This window comes from Rhinichthys klamathensis, unplaced genomic scaffold, assembly GCF_029890125.1.
Source record: "Rhinichthys klamathensis goyatoka isolate OS25496 unplaced genomic scaffold, OSU_Roscu_1.1 h1tg000275l_1, whole genome shotgun sequence".
Classification (NCBI taxonomy): Eukaryota; Metazoa; Chordata; class Actinopteri; order Cypriniformes; family Leuciscidae; genus Rhinichthys; species Rhinichthys klamathensis.
The window spans coordinates 1,030,678-1,049,401 of NW_026606794.1; the positions used below are offsets into that span (position 1 = coordinate 1,030,678).

Here is an 18,724-nt window from a genome sequence, read left to right on the forward strand (position 1 = left end):
AACAAATTATTAGTTAGTCATATAGTGGATACTTGTAGTACTCTTATTTAATGGGTTGACCGTTTTGATATTTGAACTTACAACTATGCCTTGTGGTAGTCATGTTGCGTCCAAAATTGCCACAGTCTAACTGTGATACATGTCAAGGGGCCTGTTGCATAAACTGATTAGATAAGTATTACAAGTTAGGCATCTAAGATTGGTCATAACTGTTTTAAATCGGTTGCTGAAAAGCTTAGATTAATTTTTAATTTAAAAGTCTAATTTTGAGAACGAAAGTACGACTTATCCTTTGGCTAACTGCTAGTTGGTCAGACTAGTTAAGACACAGTCTTAACATATTATAATAGCTGTGTTAATGCAACTGGCCCCAGAAGTGAAATCTAATTTCAAATCACGTATGATAGTGGTTTGGATTGGATGTGAGAAAATCAAATTGAATGAGATACAAACAAATAATCAAATATGCTTTTTTCCTCTATCTCTTTTTTGACATGTTTCATATTTTATCTAAAGCATGCTCTTCTCTAATACTTTTTCATTCTTGCTAAACTCTTTACTAAACTTTCTTAAGAGCAAAATTGTTTGGTAGGGTAAAAATTATACCACAACTGTGGGAACTGTGGAAATATTTAATAGGTTTATGATTTATTTCAACAAGTAACAAAATAAATGAAGGCATTTTGAAAAGTGTTCAAGCCAGTTTTAATGTGATTTTCGTATAACTAAAGAAAAAAGTTGAAATGTTTTATTAAAATCAACCCTGGGATGCGCTCGTAGTGCTCAAAGTTGAAGAAACATGCTAATATGGAGCAAGCACAGTTAGCTTTCATTAGTTAGCAAAGTTATCTTTCTAGTGTAACTCTGTTTGTTTGTAACTCTGTTGTTGTTGTTTTAAGGTGTTTGAGAGATGTTTAAATATGTGCTTGTGTTTCTTTTGTCACAGGTAGCAGTGAAAATCATAGACAAGACCCAGCTCAACTCTTCTAGTCTTCAAAAAGTGAGTCTGCAGATCTCCTCTCTTTATCTGTATATCTGTCTGGAGAGAGGGCATAGAAGGGGTAATTACAGGAAGAGAGGCTGAAGGATTTCCTCTGACGTGGGAATGATCGGGTTCTGCTTTATCCACACGCACACATACCTACACCGGTCATGTACCATTAACTTTCTGCTGTAACTACAGCAGAATCCGGGAGGACATTAAAAAATGTGTTTATTGCATTGTTCCTCCTGCTAGTGAAATTTTAACAATGTATGTGCTGAAAAAACTTTTTCCACACTTTATTAAGCAGAACAAACATTTTCAACTTCTAGTAATAACAAAGATTTCTTAAGTACTAAATCATATTAGAATCAATGATTACTTAACGATCATGTTACATAAAAAAATTAAATACAAAAGTTATTTTAAATTGTAACAATATTTCACAATATTACTGTTTTTGACTGAAATTTACTGACCTTTTGAACGACAGTGTATGTAATCCCAGATTGCCACAGTACATCTGTGTTTGTACAAAAATAGAGCATATTTACATCTTTTATTTAAACAGACAATAGCAAATGTTCAGACAGATTTTTCATTGTTTATTACTTAATTTATTCATAAACTCTGCTTTAAACACCCTAAAAGGTTTTGTTTGTCTCAGTTGGTCTGCCAGCTTGGCCAAGCTGGTGTTCAGCCACTTTGTTTAAGTTATCAAAACCCCTATAAAGTCTGGTCAGACTGAGAGGCCACCTAACCCTAGCAAACCAGCTTGAACTGACTTGAAATGGGATTGACCTGTGCTGCGTTTCTCAAAAGCATCGTAAGCCTAAGTTGGTTATAGTACCATTGGCACCAAAGGTCTTTACGATCAATTTAGCTCACGATGCTTTTGAGAAACGCAGGGCTGAACCCTTAATTTCATGTATCTGATATTATCACAAAATATCAGGTTAAGAGTTCCTGGTCAAGGCCTATGATCTTCTCAAACCTTCTCTCTTTTCTGTGTTTTCTTAGCTCTTCCGAGAAGTGAGAATTATGAAGATGTTGAATCACCCGAACATCGGTGAGTGATCCAGAAAGAACCCGTATAACTGGCCACACTACAATTAATAGAATTATTACGGTATTTTAATTCAGCATCTGACATGAATCATCAGAAAATCGTTGATATCAGCATTCCCGAGGCTTTGATTTCATAGATGCTAAAGAAATTGACTATTTAATGTGTGCTGATGTGCATTTGCTCAAACTTGCACACAGTGTAACAGTGTGTTTAAGTCTGTATGTGTGGTCCTGACGGAAGCGCCAGCTCATTAGTGCTTAGCTTGTGCTCATAAATATCAAAGCGCTTAGCTGAAATATGAAAGGGAAGACCTGCCACCTTTGAGGATGCAGCACTGAGGATTCAGTCCTGATTCAGAGCCTTTGCTCTCTCTGTTCAATGGCCGAGTGCGCCTGTGCTGGTATCACATCACAAAATCACAGCTGATTGATCCGAAACGCTCCTTGATCTTTCCATGACGACACACACAAAGTAGGGATTATGTATTTTATTCATTGCATTAATGTCAAACAGTAGTGGGCTGTTTTCGTTGAATAGATTGTAATGAATGGAATAGCTCTGAAGTTTAAAACGCAACTCCTAATCCCTGTTCGTTTTTCTAATTCTACTTTATTAAAGGAGAACTCCGGCGCAAAATTAACCTTTGGTCTAATTACACATTGGTACCTAGTCAACCGTTATCTGAGATTTGTTTTCATGATTATCGAATGTAAATAGTTTTATCTCTAAAAACAGTTTAGCCTATAAAGCTAGTATAACGCTAGAAGATATTTAATACATACAGTCAACTTCGCGTTTACAGGCAGGAGCCATCTTTGAAATACAGTCTCTACCAGTCAATCTACGAACGCCGATCCAAGTGCGCTGGTGAGATGTGAACGAGCTATAAGTTGTGATAAGGTGAGCGCGAACAGCAGGCTTGGATCGGCGTTCGTAGATCGACTGGTAGAGACTGTATTTCAAAGATGGCTCCTGCCTGTATACGCGAAGTTGACTGTATGTATTAAATATCTTCTTATTAAACTGTCTGGACACTGACAAAGTTCTCAATGCTTCGGTTTGAAGGTAGGGACCCTCATTATGCTACCGTGTTAGTGTGGGGCTATTTTGAGCCTTGTTAGTGGTATTAACAAGCGATTTTTATTTGTCATTGATCTATGCCCAATATACTAGCGTTATACTAGCTTTATAGGCTAAACTGTTTTTAGAGATAAAACTATTTACATTCGATAATCATGAAAACAAATCTCAGATAACGGTTGACTAGGTACCAATGTGTAATTAGACCAAAGGTTCATTTTGCGCCGGAGTTCTCCTTTAATGTTTCTCCCTTTATTAGATGCTGTTTGTTTGGATTTGGAACATTTAAATTTTTTCCATTTAGGGTTTTGTTCTCTTCTCTCCTTAGTGCGTTTGTAGGTTTTATGGTTGCTGATGAGATTTTTATGAGAAAAATTTCTTGTCACTGTTTCTAGCTCAGGAAACTCGTTCTAATGCAGTTTGTAAGTGTAATTTTTACCATATCAAGACGGATATGGTGGGTTTTGAAGCATTCATTGCAAAGCCTGAAGCGCTTTATATGGAAAGAGATGTGTTTATCACCACTGCTTTTCTTCAAAGCTCATTCTCTGCTATCCCATGAAGTAATAATGCTGTGCTTTAGAGGTGTAGATGCGCTATATCAGTTGTAGGATTTATTTTTCTCAACACCAGTTGTTGGCACTGTTAACCCCAATAGAGTAGTTTTGCAGTAAAGCCTGTTCACACCAAGTCTGATGCAAAAAAAAAAAAAAAAAAGTATAAATATTATTCTCAAACTCATTTTCGCTCTAAATCTATTTAAACAGTCAGATTGAAAATTGTCATTCTCTGAAAAGATACCGGAATAAATGGTTCAGAATACAAAGTTTAAAAGAAAATCTTTCTAGTCCGTCAATTAAAAGTACAGATTCACACAGTGACAGTTAAACTGGACGTGACAGATAATTTGTTTGTATACATCGAAAGCGAATATGTTGCACAGCACAACAATCTCAGCTTGCTATTGCTAATAGAGGTAATAGATGTTTTTTTGTAGGCCATACCGGAAGCATCACCCTGGTTCCCTGGCTTCCCCAAAAAAAAATTCCTTTGGCTTTTGGATTATTGCAGAAAATAAGCTCTGTGATCTAACAAAAGTTTTTGATTCTTACACGTTGTGTTCATCATGATAATCTCCTCAAATGAACATTTGTATGAAATTTGAAACCTAAATACATTCTGCTAGGGATGCACGATGATATCGGGACAACATCGGTATCGGCTGATAAAAGCTTAAAATCACCATCATCGGCATCGGCCGATATGAATATTTCTGCCGATGAGCCTTGCCGATAGGGTGGCATGTTTCCTATGCGCACGTGAAGACCGCGAACGAAGCATGAGCGCCAGCAACTTAAACTTCCAACTAGGGGTGTGCGTCTCACGGTTGTTGATCGTGGACGATTAATATGTCTCCACGATCTGCTTTTGAAGAAAAATCATAGTATCGTCCATTGTATCAGTTCAATTCTGTCGCCTTCATCTCAACATACTGTACAACGCGACGTACATTCACATCACATCACATGTAAACGCAGAGGCAAAGTTACACTCACGGGACACCGCAATTCACAAAAGTTCATTATTTGCATGTGCGTCAAAGTCTTGCTAGGTAAACATGTCATTCACGTGCTGATGCGCTGTTCTAACATCCGCTTTTCTGAGCGCGTACACGCGACGCTCACAGGAACTAAAAGCCTGTCACAGCGCCTGCATACTGGACTAATCTTTCGAGTCTTATTGCGCTGATACTGTCAAATACACACAAGGTTTACATAAACAAAGTTGGTTATGTCTAAAGTGAAAGCAAACAGAGAAAATCTGCTTGTCAAATGCGTGCCGTGTATATTAGACGCGTCGCGTGCAGTTCAGTCCCTGCAAAGTCAAAATTAAGTATGTGTTCTGAGTTTGTCACACCACAGAAAAATATGTTATTAGTCACCCAGCCAAATTTGAATGATAAAAAAAGCCAGCAAGTACATAAAATAAGCTATCAAAATCTTGAAAAAATGAGCAGTATTCTCTGCTCTCAAACGCTGGGGGCGTGTCCGCTGGCTGTGCTGAAGCCACGCCCACTCACGGGAAAGCTGCCGTCGCCACACTCAACTCTACAGCCGAAATGGATGCTCGCACGGTGGGCACGCACTTCCGATGGCGATGATGGCACCAGTTGTCGGCGCGACTGGAGGATGAAGGCCGAGGCGGGAGATAGTCGGTTCGGCCCCATTCACCAGTAACAGCGGATTATCAGTGAATCCCAGTTGTCTCTGATGAAAGTTTATAAAACTATCCCGTGTAAAATGATCACTTACAGAGGTGGGTTTTGGCGGTGATCCTCAGCTCTCCATCAAGGTGGCTCTTCACAAAATTAATCCACTTCTTCTTGATGTAATCGTTTTTCGGAAATGTAAATAAGGACACCGATCTGTTTTGTACTGATCCGGTGATCGTATCCAGGTAGTAACGTTACGCATTTCCGTGACAAAGGCATAGCTAGCTAGCAATCTGTAGGCCGTTACTAATAATAGTACTGACAGTAACTCGCGAATGAGCGGCAAACTGATGTGAATGTGCTCTATAATATTGTTAGGAGCGGCCAGCCTCAGCGGCTTTAGTGCGTCATCAAGTAGGGGCGTGTCCAGGAGCTCAAGGGCTCCAGTGCGTCATCGAGCCCCGTTTTAGCCCCGCCCAGAAAATCCGGAAAATAGCAATGGTGAAAAACTGTTTAACGGTCTAACTCCACAATTCAGTACTTCACAGTTCACAGTCTTTGTAATATGTTTAATCAATACATTTCTAACATTTATAATGTGTTTAGAATTTTTTTTTGAAATTGCCTTTACAGGGACTTTAAAGAGACAGTAATAATATGCTGCCGCTTGTCCTTAAAGAGATACTGCACCCAGAAATAAAAATTCTATCATTATTTACTCACTCTAATGTTGTTCCAAACCTGTATTCATTTATTTCTTGTGCTTAAATATACTATGGAAGTCACTGGAGTACAGAAACTGTTTGGTTAGCCACATTCTTCCAAATAACTTTTATTTTCAACAGAAGAAAGAAACTTGAGAGAGTAAATGATGACAATTTAAATTTTTGGGAGAACTATCCCATTAATGTTAATAAAACAACAAAACACAGAGGAAATCATTCACTGCTCTTGACTGAGAACTTTAATAGAAGCTTTTATAAGCTTTTTTTTGCACTTAAAAAAAAATACAAATATATCGGTATCGGCATCGGGCAAAATTAGTTTGAAAATATCGGCATATCGAATATCGGCCAAAATCCTATATCGTGCATCCCTACATTCTGCAGAAGTAAAAAGGTAAACATAGGCAATAAAACGAACTACACCACGGTCACATGACTTCAACGTCACCACCATTAAGCTTAAAAAATACCTATTGGCTTCAGATTGAACTGGAAGAGCTGAAATGCTAACTTGTTTTTGGGTTTTGTCCTACAAAATACGTCATCCCTGCAGAAATCTATTGATGCAAGATTTTGGATAAGATTTCATGGTGGGATATCCAGCAAAACACAACAGAACAAAACGATCAACCAATACAATGTCACTTACTCCTTGATGTGTTGAACAAAAAAGTGATTAACATATTGTGTCCTATACAAGCATGACATGGTAAAGCAACAAGCGATATATTAATTGACAGTGTCAGTGTGAATGATTTCATAGAGATGTGTTCTTTCATTTTAAAGTATATTTGTGGATGCACCTAAAAGTCAAATTTGGTGTGAATAGTCTCTTATATGTTTTGATTTGTGATTATCTCTCTCTCTCTCCCCATCAGTGAAGTTATTTGAGGTGATCGAGACAGACAAGACGCTGTATTTAGTCATGGAATATGCCAGTGGAGGTGAGTTGGCTGAAAGACTAGAACTGCCAGCTGTCAATCATGTCAAGAACTGAAAATCAGGACACAGCATTTTATAATGATGTTATTTTCACATCTTTCTCTCTCCTTTGTCTGATCTTTCTGTTCTTCTCCTCATCCTGTACCATTCCTTCTTTACCTCTTGCCTTCCTCTGTCATTTTCTACTCTATTGCAATGTTCCCATCTTCCCTTTCAAAGGCGAGGTTTTTGATTACCTTGTTGCTCACGGGAGGATGAAAGAAAAGGAAGCTCGTGCCAAATTTAGACAGGTCAGTGCGAGTGCATGTGAACGAGTCATACTTCAGTGTCAAAGCTCACATGTATGTACAATAAGGTCCAAGTCTGAGTCCACTAGTGAAAATTTTGTATTCTATTCTACATTTTGTAATATATCTTTTGCAGATTATATCCTCAGGGTGACATTTGAGTGCAAAAGTTTAATTGTAAAATTAACATGAATTAACATAAAACCTGATGATTATGTTCTCCAGCACGATTTGAAAATGATCCAAACAGCATTGTGTTTCAGTGGAAGCAAGAACATCTGAACAAACGAGTCCACATAATTAGTGGCAAATATTTAGTTATTTAATTGGTGACTAAAAATCTAATTTTCAAAATTCCCAAACTTTTATCTATTTCCAAATTTAAATTCAATTTAGAATCACAGATTTTTATTATGGTCTCAGACATTCAAATGTTAAGTACAATTTTTTTTCAAATTAATACTTTTATTCAATAAGGATGCATTAATTTGGTAAAAAGTTACAGTAAAAGCTTTGTATCATGGTTTCCTCAAAAATATTAAGCAGCACAACCGTTTTCAAATGTAATGATAAGAAATGTTTCTTGAGCAGCAAATCTGCTGATTTCTGAATGATTATGATGCTGAAGACTGGAATAATGGCTGCTGAAAATTCAGCTTTGCAATCATAGAAATAAATTACATTTTAAAGTATTTTTAAAGTAATATTTCACAATATGACTGTTTTTACTGTATTTTTGATCAAATAAATGCAGCTATATGCCATTTTGAACAGTAGTGTGTGTGGCAGGGGGTGCTAAGTGGGCATTTTCTACTAGTGTGTGTGTGTGTGTGTATGTGTGTGTGTGTGTGTGCTCATTAACAGTGCTGTGTACATGTGTGTGTATGATGGCTTAATTACTGATAGAACAGCTTAATTAAAGAGCGACAACTCCCATGAGCAGCCTAAATGACTTCACATACTCTCCTGATTAGTCACCACACCTTCTCTCTTTATCTCTCTAGATTGTCTCAGCTGTGCAGTATTGCCATCAGAAGTGTATTGTACACCGAGATCTCAAGGTGAGAATGTGCGTGAGTGTTTGGGGGCCTTAGGTCCTTTTACATATGAACATGCCCTGAGCAGGATGATCCCCATTCAGCTGTTCCTTCATCTTTCAGATTTTCTTAAGTAGTTCTTCTGTGTCTGTCATCAAAGTCCATTACAAGAGTCCAGGTGTAGGAATGAGTCCTCTGTTTAAACAGACATAAATACACACACACACACACACACACACACACCTACACCTGCACGCTATCATGAGTGTACTCTGAACTCTGGAACTGCTGACCTCAGATCTTTTATTTAAGATGAAAGGAAGTGTCTCTCTGGAAAAATTGTTCCCATGATGATACTCTGCCCACATACTGAAAGTGCTTATTGGGCCAAACCATCATCCTAGTGACCCTTGTACCTTGGAGTTAGTCTCTGTCTCCATGCATAACTTAATGTAATTCTCTTCTACCCCACTCAGGACAGCCCAGAAATCCTGTCTCATTTTCGCATGTGCATATACACACACACACTGGTTTTAATTTTTTATAGAGACATTCCATAGACATAATAATAATTTGTATACAGTAAAAACTATTCTATCCCCTAAACCTACCATCACAGAAAACGTTCTGCATTTTTACATGTTCAAAACACATTTAGTATGATGTATTTGCTGTTTTCCCCTAATGGGGACCAAAAAATGTCCCCATAAAGTCCAAATTTACTGGTATTACTATCTTTGTGGGCATTTGGTCCCCATAACGCAAGGAATATCAGGTATATACACACACACACACACTAAATAATGACACCACAATGCTGGAGTTGTATTGATTACAATAGAAAAGGGCAATGTTCAACATATTGATTTAATATGAGCACTATAAATAATAGAGCACTTACCAAAGGTTTGCAAATGTAATAGGTTCTGCATCTCTGTGTTTGTGTGTGTAAAGAATTAAGCCACACCTCTACTCTAAAACAGAGGTTTCTGGCTATTCAGGTTGGATTGCAGGATCCATATCGTGTTTCTCTTTCAAGTTACAGGCGTGTTGATTGTTGTGTTGTGTTCAGTTCCGGTTGCCCCAGAAAAGGAAATTAAAATAATTGTAATTGTTTTGTCTTCACTGGTTTCTTGTAATGAATTCCATGCACTAATGTTCAACAGTTTGGGGTCAGTCGGATTTTATTTTTATGTTTTAAAGAAATTGATACATTTTTGCAGCGAGGATGCATTAAATAGGTCAGAAGTGACAGCAACGACATTTATAATGTTACAAATGATATCTGTCTCTGATGAATGCTGTTTCTATTCATCAAAGACTCCTGAGAAAAAAATATTTCAAGGTTTCCACAAAACATATTAAGCAACACAACTGTTTTCAACATTGATAATAAGAAATATTTCTTGAGCACTAAATAAGCATATTATAATGATTTCTGAAGGATCACGTGACATTGAAGACCATCATTGAAACAAATTACAATTTAAAATAAGTAAAAAAGAAAAAAGTGTAATAATTTTTCACAATATTACTGTTTTTACTCAAATTATCTAATAAAAGCCTCGGTGAGCATAAGAGACTTTTAAAAACATAAACCCCCGGTTTCACAGACAAGGCATGTAAAGTGCATGTTTGAGCTGTTTTAACTGAAATCAACTTGCACTGGCATATCTTAAAATACACCATTGTTTTTATCTCAAGAGGCACACCAGTAATGTTTTTTCTAAGGCATGTTTATAAAAGCTACTTAAATGTCCCAATTGATCTAAGGTCTAATCCTGTTCTAATCCTGGCTTAATCAAAGCCCTGTCTATGAAACCAGACCTAAAAAATCGTACTAACCTCGAACGTTTAAACAGTGTGAACAGTATAGTCCGATTCTTGGACAAATAAATATTGAGTCAGATATTGTGAATCAGAATCAGTCTTGATCTCATAGGTTAATGTTTTTACTTTCACTCATCTCCAAATTGAGAGGAACCAAGAACTGAGTAATGAAACATATTGGACCCCAGAAGTAAAAACTCAATCCTTTTGGAAACATGAGTTTAGTGAAATTTGTTTTGGTAAAAAAGCCTATGACATGACGTTTCGAGCAGCCAATCAACATGCAGATTAGTTATATTAAATACAGCAGAGCTACATTCAATCTGGAGTTTTAAGTGACAGTATAATAGCACTTTTGTCAGGCGTTCGTGCTGGCCATGCCTCGTCCATTTCTTTGTTGCTGTGTGTTTGCATGTTGTAAAAGTTTGGCTCTGTTGGCAGAGTAATATTTAACTCTGCAAACCGAGCCCAGTTAGCACCCCGCATCTGTTGCTAGGCAACACGGCTTCCCTGCGCGGCTAAAGTTTGTGTGTAGATGTTGAGTGGCAGCACAGAGGGCAAGTCTCAACACTCACAAACACACACACACACACAATAGCATGAGAGAACTCATTATGAAAAAAGCTGGACAAACAGCTTGAAAGAAGAGAAGCAGGCATTTCTGATAGATAATAACAATGTTGAAGTAAAAAATGGAGATGTGTGTGTGTTGCTGATTGTGTGAACTGTACGCTTCTTGTTTTCCGAATCAAGTGCCAACTTTTCTCTTTTAAAGCTTTCTACTTACCAGCATGCTGTCCTTCTTTTCTCCCTAAGGCTGAGAATCTTTTACTGGATGCTGACATGAACATAAAGATCGCCGACTTTGGCTTCAGTAATGAGTTTACGGTTGGCAATAAATTGGACACGTTTTGCGGGAGCCCGCCGTATGCCGCTCCTGAACTCTTCCAGGGCAAAAAGTATGACGGGCCGGAGGTGGATGTGTGGAGTCTCGGGGTCATACTCTACACGCTGGTCAGTGGCTCACTGCCTTTTGATGGACAGAACCTGAAGGTGAGGGACAATGAAGATCTGTGTTGATGTTCCTGTTTGTCTCTGTTCTATTTTTGTCTTCCTCCTTTCTATTATATCATTCTCATTGTGTTTCTGTTTCTCTTACGCAGGAGTTGCGAGAGCGTGTGTTGAGAGGGAAGTATAGGATTCCTTTCTATATGTCCACAGACTGTGAGAACCTGCTGAAGAAGTTTCTCATCCTCAATCCTACCAAGAGGGGAAGTTTGGAGGTGCGCTTGGTTTAGACATATTTACACATCTGATATCTGACTGTGTATTAGAATACGGACAATAAGGCCTCAAATTTCAATTAGCTTAAAGTGTAGTCTCATCATGTCTGAATTCTCAGCACAAAATATTAAGGTTTTTACAACTAAACGGTCCTTTTTGAGTCTTTAATATGGTTATGTTCACGCACAGTTCAGTTAGTTACAGGAGTGACAACCGCATTCAATAACCGAACTCACACCTGTACATCTTCAGGACTCATAACCGCTTTCTCGGTAAACCCTCGCTATGTGGACAGAACCGGATTTGACCACTAGTTGTCATGTCATACAGTGCAAGAGAGCCGCTCTGTGCTGCACAAATGCGTGTCTACAGTGCGTTGAGGTTTTTTTTGTGTGTGGTTTCTCTTTCTGTAACGTACAGCAACAGAAAATGAGCTGTGTGTCATCTGAAGGTTTTAGATCCAGTTACTGTTCTCCACAGTAGCAGCACCCGTCAGTTTTGTGCTCTACCCACTCTCTACCCAGATATAAAAGCTCCTGTCGGTTAATGAAGATTTGATGACTTAACTCGCAGCTCGATTGAACTCTTGTCATATCAGAAGTGATAATACTTTTTAGTTTTATGGATGTCACAATATTTGATATTACTTTGGTCACTGTCGCTATGGTTACATGTGAGAGAATATGGGTTTGACTCCTGTTGCACTTTCATAAAGACAATATTCTAGACACTCCTGTAAGTTAGTTTTTAAACAGGACAATTTGAGACTCACACCTGTAAGAAAATGCGGTTGTCAAACACAAAAACTGACAGTGTGAACTCCTTTATGCTGAGCCTGAAAATTCTTCAAAAATCCTTTGTTGAAAAGTTAATTTGAGGAAAATAAAATATTTCCTGTCAAAATGTAAATGTTGTAGTGCATATACTATACCTATTTAGAACTGTAGATCTCAACCTTTTTGACTCCAAGGCCACTGTCTCCATTGTGACTCCATTGTCCACAACAGTATTCAGAGGGCACAACGACATTTCCAGATGTTCATGATTTGATGGATGGATATTTTTTACGCACTATTTCTACCCGATGAAATATAAAGCTTGGCAAAACCAGAAAAGTGTATATTAATAAAATGCTAATGGCGTTTAAGATTTTGTTAAAATTTGACGACTTTTCCAGGTCTAAAAATTTCATCCATGTTCTCTAAGATCGTAGGATCTTCATAAGAAAAGAAAAGAAAGGTGTTGAGGGGGTAAATTAAAATATGTAAATATATTGATCTTTAATTGTTTTATCTTATTTTAATGCTTGTTTTGTTTTAAATAATTTTAAATCATCTTGAAGTCCCCTTTTTAAGTTTGCTGAGGGCCCTTAGTGGAAGCCACTTAATTAGAGTAAATATATTTATTACAGTGTCTTTTTCAATTTCTACTATCATTTTTTCCCCCTTTTGATTCATGTTAGGAGAGTGACGACATCTGTTACGTTTACATAATGTTTTATGTTTTGCATTAAAGCATGTAAATGACTGAAATATGCTGTACCTTCATTCAGATAAGCAAATATTTGGCAAAAATCTGCACTGGAATATGTAGGCTTGTTGCATAAAAACATAAAGATCTGGTTATGTGATCTCTCACCATCTCTCTCATTCTCTTTCTGTGTGTCTGCCATTGGCTCAGCAGCAGATCATGAGGGATCGCTGGATGAATGTAGGTCATGAAGACGATGAGTTGAAGCCCTTCATTGACCCTCAGCCTGACTACAAAGACCCCAGAAGAACAGGTGAAATAGTTAGATGTTAGAATATATCTATAAAAAAAATTATAGAAAGAAATGGTATTAAAAAAGTATTAAAATTACATTGTGTCTATGTTGCCCACTTAGACATAATGCTTCTGATGGGTTTCCCTCAAGAGGAAATAGAGGACTCTCTCGTCAAACAAAAATACAATGAAGTCATGGCAACCTATCTGCTGCTTGACTATAGGAATTCAGAGGTACCCACATACATAAACACATTTGTGCTTTAGTACCCACAGAGGCATCAAAATATGATGATACAACTACTTTGTGCTCATGTATCATTGAAAATTCGGTCTTGCAGCTTGACGAGGGTTTCATCTTGTCATTAAAGTCGCACCCAGGATGTGACCTCACTAATAGCAACGCCCCTTCTCCACCTCAGAAGGTACAGCGCAGCGTGTCATCCACTCAGAAACCCGTCAGAAAAACCACAGATCAGGGTGAGTTGATTAGGAAGTTTTGTGGATTGAAGCCCCTGGTAAACACACATACAGGTGCATGTTTGTCTTTAAACTCCTTCCTCTTTATCCCTTAGGTTCATCGAAAAGGCCTCAGGGAGAAAACAAGCATGGAGTGGAGGATTCTGGGAGGAAAGGTTCAAGTAGCTCCACCAAAGTTCCACCCAGTCCAGTGATCTTCAGTGAACGCAAAAAGAGTTCTACACCCTCTACTGTAAGTACCGATGAATTAAAATAAAATAAAGAATTGTCTAAATAAATGACAAATAAAACACAAAAAACTAACATTAGTCATCTTAAATGCTACAAGTGAATTTAAGCATCACAACAGTTTTATGTACAGTATAAATATAAAAAGTCATTTAAGATAATCGTGTAATTTAAGATTACATTTCACAGTGTTATTATTATTTTTAAAATGTAACTAAGTGAGTGTGTGATTATGCAGAAGCTAAACTAAATGTAAAAATAGGATAAAAGACCACGCACAATTAAATAATCTACCAGAGGTACAACTTATACTTGTTTAGCAAGATTTTGAGCTGTGGTGTTGATGTGGGCAACAAGCTTGTGTGCTTTCCCATTCATGTGCCTCCCTCTAGTCCTGTCATTTCCCCTCTCAACTGCCAAAAAAAGAAGTCAAAACTTTTTCAACCTATAAAACAATAAAGGGGAACTGTACCAATTATAACATTTATATAGACAGAGTGCTTGTTGATATTTTACAGGCTAAAATTAAACAAATATAGAAAACAGCACCTCAGAGCACTCAAGCTTGTCAACAGGACTAAAACAGTACCAAAGTCACGTCATGTTCCTTAGTTCAGTTTCCATGAACTTGAACACGCAATTACATTATGGATTGAGGAAGCTTTTGACATAATAGCAGGGTAATTTTTAAACATCTTAACTACTGCTTCTGTTCTCAGTTACACAGGGGTGCTCTGGAAAGCTTGTTGCTTTCCACACTGGTATTTTTCAGGCAGCAGATGGCTGGAAGGGCTTGCCCAGGGTTGAAGAACACTCTGACCGAGAGATGTTTGGCATGGCCAGTGCTCATGGCTTTCACAGTTATTTCTGTGAAAATGCTACAGAGGATGCTATTTTGAACTTTCACACACCACATCATACTTGTGTACCTTTTTCTTTTCTTTTTTCCTCAATAGAAAGTGCAAATACTATTTTATGAAATAGGCCCTTTCTGAGTACCAACCAAATAGTAGTTGGATGCAAACATTTTCACGCCTTGAGTAATAAAAATGGTTTTGTATCTAGTTTGTCATTAAACATTCACCCAGGGTTCATAGCAGGGCTGTCCTTTGCTTGGTTCATAGCATGGTTCCTTTAATCGCTCCACACCCATACTTGGATTACTGTTGCAGTTCCAGAGCTAATAAATGCAAACGTGCATTTATCAGAATAATCTTGTAAAAAGATGCCATTTTAGAAATATTAATTTAATAATAATTAAAATAATAATCATACAGTAAAAACGATTCAACTTCAAACATTACAATGCCCATACTAACGTTCATTAACTCTACAGTAAGTAAAACCCCTTCATTAGCTAATTACTCTTCCACAGCGGTGCCATAGAAATATACAGAGCTACCGCAAAAAAAGAAGCTCAAACCCTAAATTCTTAAGATGGCTGCATGCTTGTCTCTTTGGCGCATAAGATCTATAAGTGGGATAATCCACAGCTAGCTATGCATTAAACAATTTGAATGCACTCCACGTTGTGCATTAAAGAACACTATCTGCTTGCCTTAGCTCGATTCAAAGCGGTAAGCTTGTAATAATGTTTTTAATTCATTTCCAGTGGTACTGGTGGATTTCCGCGGGAGATTCGAGCATGTCTTTGCGTCATTACGTCACATCTGTACACATAAAGAAGGAGTCTTGGCTAGTAGGCTATATTGCGTGTGAGGATGTTGGAGGTGGAGATTTATAGCCTTTTCTCACAGCACTTGATATAATTAAACTTATCAATTTGATGGCGGATCCAGAAAGGTTCAAACGACAATCACCAGTGACAACAGATTCACCCGTTGTAAAATGCAAAAGACTTCGTTCGGACTTCGGAGTGGCTACAGAAAAAAAGGGACCCATGCGAAAACAAGGATACATATCGGAAGGACATTACATGTAGTCACGCAATGCTGACGTTGTTAACATTAACAATTTGAGAACAAAGTATAATTTGCACGGTTTTGCGTGATATGATAAGCGATTTTTAGATTTAATCAGCGCGATTTACTGCAATGTCAGAACCAGAACAAAAGTGGATGTTACTTACTTGTTCAGATTACATTTTCCGGTGAAAATTATTATGTTGGTCATACTTTCAAAAATAATAATCTATGATTCTGAATGACAGTATCCACACCGGCACGGTGACTGACAGCTGCACACTCTCCTCAAACATTGTGTTCATCCGCGCTGTGCCGTGTCGAACTACAACTCACGTTAAGTTGATAATTTCGCGAATAACTTCAATTGCAGATTTCGAACAGAGAAGAGAGGAAAAACTGCGGACTGCAGCTTTAAACTTATTTTATTTCAGTTAGGTGCCAATTTAGTTGCCTTTAAAATGTATCATTTTAAAGTTAAGTTAAAGTAGTTCATCTAACATTTACATTTTATTCCAGCCTTTTTTTTACAAAACAAATTTTATTAATTTAATCATATTAACACTGGTGTGTTTGTGATTTCAGAATAGTATCTTGTCCACGGGCACAAGCCGCAGCAGAAACTCCCCCATTTCGGACAGAACCACTCTGGGAGTACAAAACGGCAAGGACAGGTACATCCAAAGACACACCACATTTGTTGAAAGATTGTAAATCTCGAAGGCAAAGTACAGAAAAACACCTACCGTTCTTCTATGTCTCACACACCCGCATACGGGCACAGTTCATCCCTCTAGATAAGATCACTAACAAAACCAGTCACCATTTTTCTCTAATTTACACTGCACACACACAGTCTACTCTATCTCCTGTCTCTGTGCTGTTGGCCGTTACCTGCCATGGAGAAGACTGGCATGCTTTTGATCCCCAGAAAGGCCGAGTTGTGCCAGATTGGCATGTCACCCTGGATTTCAGGTGGATTAGTGACTCCTAGAGTACCATCTCATTCAAACCCACACACTAATTAAAACAGAAAAAGTCCATCACCAGAGTTTGTATTCTTTTGAAAACCTATTAGTTGCACATGTACAGTGCAAACATAACACCATGCATTAGAGCAGGGATGGGCAACATCGATCCTGGAGTGCCGCTGTCCTGCAGAGTTTAGCTCCAGCCCTGATAACAAAAACTCACCTGCCTTTAGCATTAGCAATCCTGAACACATTGATTAGCTTGTTCAGGTGTGTTTTATTAGGGTTAGAGCTAAACTCTGCAGGACAGTGGCATTGCCCATCCCTGCATTAGAGCGTCATCTAAACCCCATATAAACCTCCCACGGTCATCGCCACAAGCGCTAAGACGTCAGTCATCCTTCACTTCCTGTGCACCTCTATAACCATTCATCCATCATAACTCCTTCCTCTCCAGCATTCATATTGCTGCCTATGCTCACATTCCACACACTCCAGTGTACTGTCTCTTAACTGTATAAATTATACATAAGCATATGCATGAGATGTGTTTTTAAAAACGGATATAGAGCTTTCTGCCTACTAGAGTCATGTTGCACAAAGATGATGTCTTCTAGTCTGCCGAAGTGTAGAATGGTGACCATCAGCATGTAAATTATGGAAATGCTTAAATTATGGTCACGAGTTAAGTCAATATGCATGTACCTTGTAGTTTGAATACTGTTAATTGTTTCATAAACTGAGACGACACATATCTGGAATTGAATTGAAACTTTCAATGCATCTTTCCTGCTCTGTCAAAAAAGTGCCGACTCCAGTGCAGAAAGTGCTATGCCGTTAGTTATTTTAATGAAGGCCTGTTCAGACCAAGTATTAGATATTGAAATAAGATACTAGCTTTTTAGGTCATGTGTCAGGAACTTTCCTATCAGTGTACAGCCAAGTAGAATTTGACTTTGTTAACAGAAGCTTACAGTATTTGTGGAGCTACATAAAAGTTAAACAATAAAGTTCTGTATATTCTTGCTATTGCAAAGAATAGCAAAAATGACATACAGAATAACATATGCTGCCGTTCAAACGTTTGGGTGTGTTTGAGTCACACATATATAATGTAAGAGTAAAAATGCAATGTTACAAAAGATTTCCGTTTCAAATAAATGCTGTTCTTTTGTACTTTCAATTCATTAAATGAGTCCTGAAAAATAAATGTATCACAGTTTCAACAAAAATATTAAGCAGCAACTTTTTCAACATTTCCAGCATTGATAATATGAAATGTTTCTTGAGCACATATTGGAATTTTCATCAGATGAACACAAACTAAGATATTTAGAAAAATAATCCATCTCTGTCAGTCCATAAATTGACACTTCAAAAACCATGCAAAATGCCAATAATTCATATGATGGCAATTGATGAATCAATGTCTTCTGTAGCGAAATGATGCATGTAAGAAAAAGACTTATTTTAAATGTTGTTTTTTTTCTGGCCAAATGTCATACGCTGATTCATGAGAGCACTGTGAAGCGCTATGTCAGCACGTTTTGAAGCATGACAAGCTCGCTCTTGTCATGCGAGTTGCACAACGTGCTGACTCATGAAACTGTATAACAGTTTATAGTAAAAAAAAAAATTATATTATTTTTCTTACATCTATCGGACACATTGTTTCATCAACTCGGGTCTTGTATTACTGTCGTGTTCACTTTGTGTGGTTTTGAGGGTCTCGCACACTTGCAATATATGAACTCCGAGATTATTTTACTAAAAATGTATGTGCTCATCTGAAGAAAACAAGTCATGTACATTTTGGGATGGCATGAGTGTGAGTAAATGATGAGAGGGTGGAGTATCCCTTGAACTAGGTGTGAACAAGCCTTCAACTGTTTCTGTTAGAGCTGTGCTGTG

The 18,724-nt window shown here is 37.7% G+C and overlaps 1 protein-coding gene across 9 annotated transcripts in view; it reads left to right on the forward strand.

Annotated features, from left to right (window-relative positions):
* mark2b (MAP/microtubule affinity-regulating kinase 2b) overlaps nt 1-18,724 on the forward strand; it is a 51,528-nt gene that overhangs the window by 18,839 nt on the left and 13,965 nt on the right. For 8 of the 9 annotated variants that reach the window (XM_056268709.1, XM_056268708.1, XM_056268701.1 and 5 more), the window contains exons 3-14: nt 947-1,000; nt 2,003-2,051; nt 6,947-7,012; nt 7,230-7,300; nt 8,302-8,358; nt 10,981-11,217; nt 11,328-11,447; nt 13,129-13,231; nt 13,334-13,446; nt 13,554-13,708; nt 13,801-13,924; nt 16,428-16,516. In XM_056268709.1, coding sequence (XP_056124684.1) covers nt 947-1,000; nt 2,003-2,051; nt 6,947-7,012; nt 7,230-7,300; nt 8,302-8,358; nt 10,981-11,217; nt 11,328-11,447; nt 13,129-13,231; nt 13,334-13,446; nt 13,554-13,708; nt 13,801-13,924; nt 16,428-16,516 — 1,238 coding nt within the window. The remainder of the gene's footprint in view (nt 1-946; nt 1,001-2,002; nt 2,052-6,946; nt 7,013-7,229; nt 7,301-8,301; nt 8,359-10,980; nt 11,218-11,327; nt 11,448-13,128; nt 13,232-13,333; nt 13,447-13,553; nt 13,709-13,800; nt 13,925-16,427; nt 16,517-18,724) is intronic. The other variant, XM_056268702.1, reaches the window with a different exon arrangement.